The 8,558-nt window shown below is 32.3% G+C and overlaps 1 protein-coding gene across 1 annotated transcript; it reads right to left on the minus strand.

Moving 5' to 3' along the window:
- Positions 1–1,091: 1,091 nt before the first annotated feature.
- On the minus strand, positions 1,092–7,047 carry LOC149255811 (ABC transporter G family member 14-like). Its single transcript, XM_089460580.1, is given in 6 exon segments — positions 1,092–2,010; positions 3,932–4,116; positions 4,306–4,398; positions 4,401–4,490; positions 4,627–5,434; positions 6,600–7,047. Coding segments are annotated over 6 exon segments (2,097 nt in total). The 5' UTR covers positions 6,858–7,047; the 3' UTR covers positions 1,092–1,347.
- Positions 7,048–8,558: the final 1,511 nt, after the last annotated feature.

Here is an 8,558-nt window from a genome sequence, read left to right on the forward strand (position 1 = left end):
TAAACTATAAATTTCATTTCTACTTTTTTATTTTATTTTATGCTTTAAAAAAATATATATTACTTTATTCTGATATCTTTTCTTTTTGAGATCTTTAAAAAATCCCTAAATCCTATAAATGTGTACAAGAAATCAATACCTAAACTTCCTTATTGGTTTTATTAAAGAACAAAATTTGATCTTTAAAAATCCCTAAATCTTATAAATGTGTACCAGAATCAATACCTAAAACCTATAAATGTGTTACAAGAAATCAATACCTAAAACCTATAAATGTATACAAGAAATCAATACCTAAAACCTATAAACATGTACCAGAAATCAATACCTAAACTTCATTATTGGTTCTATTAAAGAGAAAAATGGTTTGGAGTGCATAAAGGCAAAAAAAATTCCTAAATAATCTTTGTATTGCATTAATGCTTTATTTAAAGATCAATATTATATATTTTTGCAATATATATTGTTTGCATTAATGCTTTATTTAAAGATCAATATTATATATATTTGCAATATATATTATTTGAATTTTAATTTTCCAAAAGCATAAAAACACTTTTTCAAAATATATATATATATATATATATATATGAATGCTTGCTTTCCACTTTGCTCGCTTTCATAAGGAAGATGTACACAACATTCTTTATAAATTAATCGTTTACAAAGTGATGGGGAGAATATGCCATAACGTGGATAAAGGTATTTTGAGTATTCAGTGCTTTGCTAGTGGGAAGTATAAAAACTAAATAAGTTGCAGGTATGAATATGGGATTTTTATATCTATATTTCTATAATATTCTCAGAGAATGTTAAAATAGCCCCAAAAAACAATACAGAAAGCAGTGAAAATGGAAAAGGAATTCAACATTTCGTTATTATAATCTTTTGTTAATGGCGGACACGCGATTCCAATCAAAAGTGCATATCTGAAGAGATCTTGCATGATGCCAGAGATGGTTGTACTCGAGTGCTGTGACTGGATCCCATCACTGTTCACAGACTGTCTATAACTGGCCCATTGAGATATATGTCATTTCAGTACATTAAAAAAACATTCGAACAATTCCACACACAGAGAGAAACCAAACTAGATTAAGCAATAGTTTAATATTATATCAGATTATGTTATCTGAGACATTAATGTCGAATTATTGCTCCCTGTAGAAATAGGGAGGCAGGCATACTAGAGTGGAATTTTCCATGCTTATGCGCCTCAATAATTTACACTGGTGGGACGTAGGAGAATCTGGGAAAGGAAGAGAAAACAGGAGTTGCAGGCAAAGAAAGTATTGGAAATAATTAGATTCATGCAGTTAAAGGCTAGGTTTAGGTTTAGGTTTAGGTTTAGCGGGAATGATAAGCTAGTTTTACTCTCCTCAGTGCGCCATAGGCAATCAATCTGTAGCCAATAAGCATGATCCCCAAAGCAGCCACATCAAAATACTTGTTGTCCTTGCCAATATGTTTTATGGCAGGAAAATCCATGATTCTGCAGCTTTTTCCCATCCCACAATCATACATTTCATCTGGGGAGTATTGAACAACAATGAGAAGCCTGTAGCAGTAATAACTGAAGGAAACATATTTGAGCCATGCAATGAAAATTGGGATCTTCTGAACGTAATAGCCCCCTGCTAGCAGAAATGTTAGGGTTGTAACAGAAGCCAGTGTGGTGGCTTGTTTCACGTCCATCAGCGCTGCGCCCAGTGCCAACCCCAGACCCTGGGAAACCAGGACGTTGTACAGTATCACTAGCAGTGTGAGTATGAATGTTGTGGCATCCCGCTTCAGGCCTCCCATCCAGTAGGTGATTATGACGAATATGGTGGGGAGCACTAGCTCCATTGGCAAGTCACCAACTGTTCTTGCTAGGAAATAAGATGACAGCCTGTACATTCCTGATGAGCGTTCCTTTATCAGCATTGACCGCTCCTGGGGGAAGGTAAATATGCCATTGAAGAGAGGAAAGAAGCCCCAGAAAGTGGAGAAGAAAAACAGTAACCCCACCTGCACAGGCACAGAACCATAATCGTTATATAGTCGGTTCTCACAAAATAGTAACCCCACATGCACAGGTATGGTTCTAAATTAGAGGTATTCTTTAAACAGTAACCCCACCTGCACAGGCAAGAACCATATCCATCGTTATAAAGTCGGTTCTCAAAAAAAATTTTAATTCAGTATAGTCTATCATAGCATAGCTCCATCCTAACGTTGTATTATTTACTTTAAAAGATTTGAAATTCTTGTACTCGTAGAAATTAGAGGTATTCTTTGATTAAGTCAAAGCAGGAGAAATTATAGGCACTCTTCAATTATGTCAAAGTAGGTAAGTGTGAAATGGGATTATGTACAGTGTTTATGGTTGAATGTGGACATTTCCAAGGTAAAGAAGATTCATGGTCAAGACAAGGAGCAGGAAAGCATTGAAAAGTATAGAACATTGAAATATATATAAAAGAGATGTTGTTAATTAAAAGAGAAAAGATAAAATTGTAAATACAAGTTTTTGTTTATTAGTTTAGTTTATGGGTTTTTGAATTATCTATTTATAGGTTTTTGAATTAGTTAAAAAAAAAATATTGTTAAAGTATTTTTTATTAAATTAGATGTAATTGTTTAAATTTGTTTATAAGTTAAATTTATAGTTTTTTAAATTAACTATATTCATAAAAATAATGTTTTAATATATATATATTATTATTTTAAGAAAGTAGATGTAATGGTTTATATTGGTTTATAAATTAAATTTATGGATTTTTAAATAACTATGTGTTAATAGTATATTTTATTACTAATTTTTAATGTATTTAATTATTCAATATATTTTAAATAAAAATAAATTATTTAATTTTATTTTAATTTTATTGATAAAATAATATTAAAGTAAAATTGAAAGCAAAATTTTTTATCATCTTTATCTATTAGGTTGATAGATTAATTTAGTATTGAATATCATATATTTTAAATAAATATAAATTAATGATAATATTTATCTTAATCATAAATTTATTTTAATTCGAATTAAAATAATATAACAATAACACATAAACTTATTTTCTATCATTTTATTTTATTTGTTAATTACATATATAATTATATAAATTTCATTCTATTATTTAAAAATATCATACAAAATTTATATATTCTCAAATTATTTATAATTATTATATCTATATATAGATATAAATATACTTTCTCAAAACACTTTTATAAATCATGATTATTTTGTTGAACACAATAACCTTTATAAACCATAATTAGTTTGTTGAACACAGTGAGAGATTATATAGTGTCTACATGTTAATGATGAAGACTATTAAAGAATGATAAAAACAATTGTGCATGAATTTAAACCACCAATAATAGTTGATATATGCATACATAATTTTACAAGAAAAACACAAAAAAAAAATGTAATGCAAGATCTGCAATGAGATAAAAAGGGAATTAGTTTTTCTTTTCTCCTCAGGCTTATTTATATGGATGATTTTTTTTTAATCATTTCTATAATATAATTTTAATAATTGATTTTTTTTAAAATAGTAAAATTTATTATAACATAATTATTAATGAAAAAAAAATTAGATATTCTTAACTAGAAACCAACATCAACATCATGTGATATAATTAAATAAACCTTCTAATTTATTAATAACTATTAAAAATATTTATCATTAAATAAGATTGAGATACATAAATAGATTGATTCATTAAACCCAAGTCACAGCCGTGGAAACATAATATTTAAATGCATTTGTCTGGTTGTTTACAGAACAGTGACTCCTGGACGGTCCTTGGGCTTCACATGTTTTAAAGAGTGAACTCTCTAGGCGAAAAGTAAATATTTAATAAAATGAACTCATACATTAATCAAAAGGAAACAAAATGGATTCATCCACATTAAACATAAAGTAATTAGTTGTACCTGATCTTGGAGATGAGTAGTTTCAGAATGCCACCAGAGGAGGCCTGACAAAATGGATACTGATACCACTTGGAAAATTCTTAACCCCGCAAAGGACTCGTATCTTCTCTCCTTCAAACCTCTTCGAAGGAGCACAGAAAACTGATAACACCAACTCGTTGTCCATTCAATTTTATCTTTAGATCCTGATCAGAAAGAAAAAGAAAAGAACACTAACAAATTAAGTCAAGTTTCCAAACAGGTCCAGGTTATAAATGGTGACAAAGCAGATCATGGACAAGCACAGAAATGAAAACTAAAGTTTCAACCAGGAAATCATCCATGAAAATCTTAAACTTAAGTTTCAACCAGGAAATTATCGATAAGAATCTTACTTCTGCATTTTGTGTCCGTGGTATTTTGCTCAATATTGACCTCGGCTTTAAGATTTGTAGCCAGGTTCTTCTGGTATGACGTGATCAAGTTTGTCGAACTGACTTCTGATGTTCATGTTCTAATCGAGACTGTGATTCTGCCTGCTCCGATGACGAGTACACAGGCCTGATATCGGATGTAACCCCTGCAGAAGTAATATTATACACGTTACAGTCAATTGTTGGATATCGTTACGAACAAATGAACTAGACTCAATTTCTTCTTAAAACATTGAATTGTTGCAATTCTCGTTCCTCTATTTACAGGTCTCTGGAACTCACCATTGGCAAGATCAAGCATGAAATCAGCAGGATTCATAGCTAATGCAGGTGGGTACCCAATGGAAGAAAAATAATTAATAGCTTCAGAAGCTTTTCCATAATAAATAGGGTTCCCCTCTGAAAGCAAAATGACTCTGTTGAACATATGATATAATCTACTAGAGGGTTGGTGTATTGTGGTAATCACGGTCCTCCCTCCTCTAGCAAGGCTTTGCAACGTTGATATAATTCTCTGTGCAGTAGTTGAATCCAAACCAGAAGTTGGCTCATCTAGCAGAAGAAGGCTGGGATTTATTAGCATTTCTTGACCAATGCTAACTCTTTTTCTTTCCCCTCCAGAAACTCCTCTAAGCAGAGGTCCTCCAATTATGGTGTTTCTGCATCTGGTTAACCCAAGTTCTACTATGACAGACTCTGCCTGCTCTACTTTCTGTGATTTGGATAAGGTTTTGGGCAGCCTGAGCAGAGCAGCGTATGTCAGTGTTTCTCTGACAGTTAGATGAGCATACAGAACATCGTCCTGGGTGACAAACCCAGTTCTCCTTTTCATGGACTTGCTGAAATTCTGTCCGTTGAAAAGGATTTTGCCAGAGATTTTGCCTTGCAGCCTTCCGCCCAATGCACTGAGGAGAGTGGTTTTTCCACTCCCGGAGGGTCCTAACATGGCCAAGATTTCTCCAGGGCACACAATTCCTGTTATGCCATTCAATATGATCTTTTCAACTTCTTTGTGCTCTGCTCTAGTGCAGAACATTTCGTACCATTCAGCTTTTGGCTGCAATTTTAGCCTGTAATAGATATCTTGAAACTGCAAAACGCAAGTCCAACTGTAAACATCAGAATTTATGTCCAACTGTAAAAATCAGAATTTATAGGATCGTAAATCGTAACAAACATTTCCAGCCACCAGGTAAAATAGCAAAGCAAGCTTTACAAAATTAACCCACAATGATAATGGCAAATACATAAAAATTATTTATTGCTAGAAAAGTTTCTATAAAACCCAGATACAAGCAAAGATGCAAGCTTAGATTTTAGAGATGAGAATTCTCTACAATGATTTCCTGTTGCATCCTCGTTTCTTTTATCTAGATGTTTTTGACAATAAATCAGATTCAGACAATAGATGGTCCAGACGAAGGCTAAGTAATAACAGAATCTGATGCTGAAAATAAGTAAAATAGTAATTACTATCGCTAAATACACCAAAAGGCTCCAATTTTTCATCCCAAAGATTTGGCATGCTGTTGTCTATATATACCCCTTCTGGGCTGGCTCAGATATGTTTCTCTAAAATTCCATAAACATACATAACTTTCATAATGCAAACATATGAAGCAACAGCATTAGGACTTATAATCCTGTGTAACAGCCATGAAAAGCCTTGCACTGTAACCAAAAATGGAAGGGCCGGTTCAGATGTGTTTCTCTAAAATTCCATAAACATACATAACCTTCTTAATGCAAATAATATGAAACAACGGCATTTGGACTCATAAGCCTGTTTAATAGCCCTGACAAGACTTGCTCTGTAACCAAAAATGGATTTCTCCAAATATAGAACTAGCTAATTCACATATACTTCCCATCAAAGATAAAAGAAACTGCTAAAATCCTTATGAAAACCTGCAAGCCATTTGATATTAAGAAGAGTGGAAAAGAGATTTTATAATAATTGAAGCAACTACAAGAGGTCTAACACACCGACATAACAAGACGTTAGGAAAAAACAGATTTCAGTATATATAGTGCTCGCAAATTAATATATGCCAAACTGGAAAATTAGCACTTCACTTATATGCTACTAAGAGCAAAGTCATGACGAGTAAGGGATCAGAGATTATGAATTGAATCAATGACATAAAACAGAGTAACATCTGACAATCCAAGGTGCAGCAGAAAGTAACAATATGCATGTTCTAGTCTGATGGATTAACTAGAGAATCCCAACACAGGAGATGTATTTATTGAACCTTCAGAGTCACTGGCTGCAATGGCTGATACAAAATGGATTGGGAATTGGAGGCTCCTATACTCTGAGACTGCTGAACAGAAAGCTCCATTTCAGCGGGTGGCTTTTGAGAATTATCATCATCATGACTGCAATCTCCATCTGGGTCATGGTGAACCACAACATTTTCTGATCCACCAACTCTAGGCTTCACAGGGGGAGCCATTCTGGGCCGAATGATGCTATTGCCCTGATGAAATGTATCCTCTGGAGGCAACATCTTCTTGAAGTGCTTGATGCAAAAAACGCAAATTGCAAAGCTTCTTCTATGGCTATAAATATTTGCTGGAGTGATGGTGTTTCACTGTCCAAATGATAAGTGAGTTGGATCACCTTGCTAACATACGGATATTCTTATATACAAGAGGGCATCAAAACGTAAAGGAATCCATACCGGAGAACAGGAAATAAGAAAAGGGAGGTGGAGAACTTAGATATGAAGGCAAAAGTAAAGGCGGCATGGGAACTCTCAAACATCCAAGTAATTAACAATAATAAATTCCAATCTGAGCTAGAATATAAAGAAAGTAACTGTGAGCAACCCAAATTCAAACCTAAATATAGGCCGAAGTAGTTGCTGTCATATCCTTCAACTTTAAGATTACGCCAAATCTAGTGGGGATCACCCAAGTCCCATTACCAATTACAGGGGATTCTTTTCAAATAAGATTTATAACAGTGGGACGCTATGTAGTATTTTTTTCCTTTAGATGATGCTTTCAAATTTCATGATAGTTCATATTGCTTATATTGTGTGGAGGTGGAATGCTGGTTGGCTATATTGAAGTTTAGTATTAACAACACTAATTAAATATAGCCATTTTTAATGTATGAAAATCCAACTTTGTCTATAATATAAAAGTAGAAGGAATGTTTTGGCAAAACAGCGAGTGCTAGTTTGTTTTTGTTATACTTTAGAAGGTTGGGTGCGTGTACATATAAAGAATCAATCATTTATTTATTTTTATATTTTGAGAGTAGTTGAGTGAGCATATATATATATATTAATTTTTTTATTATTTTTATATTATAATAAAAAAAATATTAAAATTATTTAAATATATTTTCTAATAAATATTTTAATATATTAAATTTTACTGAATTTTTTATATAAATTTCATTTTAATATTATGATTTTTGTATTAATAAAAAACTGAAATAAAGACCTGATGTGTGCATAAATTTTTTTATTCATTTTTAAATATGTTTGTGTGTAAGAAACCACTACCAGTGAATTTAAATATTTCTTTATCTTTATGTTTTCAAATATCCATGAAACAGATAGCTCTATTGATGGGTAATGTTTTCTTATCCTCATCCCTTCGAGGATCCAGCAAACAGATAACTTTACTTTTTATAAGAGGAGGTTCATATGGATTTGTTTGAGTCTGAAATGTCTAGTCTAAATGACAATCATTAAGTAAACTGTAAATTTCTTGAATTTTATGGGTAAGATACGTAGTGTTTGGTTTAAATAGGTATATGTATATTGATATCAAATTAGGTAAATTATAAATTTCTTGAATTTTATGAGTAAGATTTGTAGTGTTTGGTTTAAATAGGTATGTATATTGATAGCAGATTTTGTGTATTTAATTGATACAAATTAAATTACTTCCATAAAAAAACTTTCAAACAGTAGAAATAAGACTGAACAGGAAAAGCTAATGCAACCTGAATTGACTACCATGCAGTTAAATAGCCGACAAACTTAAAAACATGACAAAATCACTGTGCATCGTGACCACTGGCTACAGTACTATTTTTTTCTGCAGCTGTACCTCCTGTATGTCAATATGACCTTGGTTCTGAAATTGTTTCATGGGTTCGGAAACCTTTGTCCATCTGTGTACAATTAATTGGGTACGCAAATTCATCCTTCGAGAAGCGATGGATAGCCCAGAGCTGTTTCCCCAATTGC

The sequence above is a fragment of the Pinus tabuliformis genome, chromosome 7 (assembly GCF_031772625.1).
Source record: "Pinus tabuliformis cultivar Carrire ecotype Pingquan chromosome 7, CPIR1, whole genome shotgun sequence".
Taxonomy (NCBI): Eukaryota; Viridiplantae; Streptophyta; class Pinopsida; order Pinales; family Pinaceae; genus Pinus; species Pinus tabuliformis.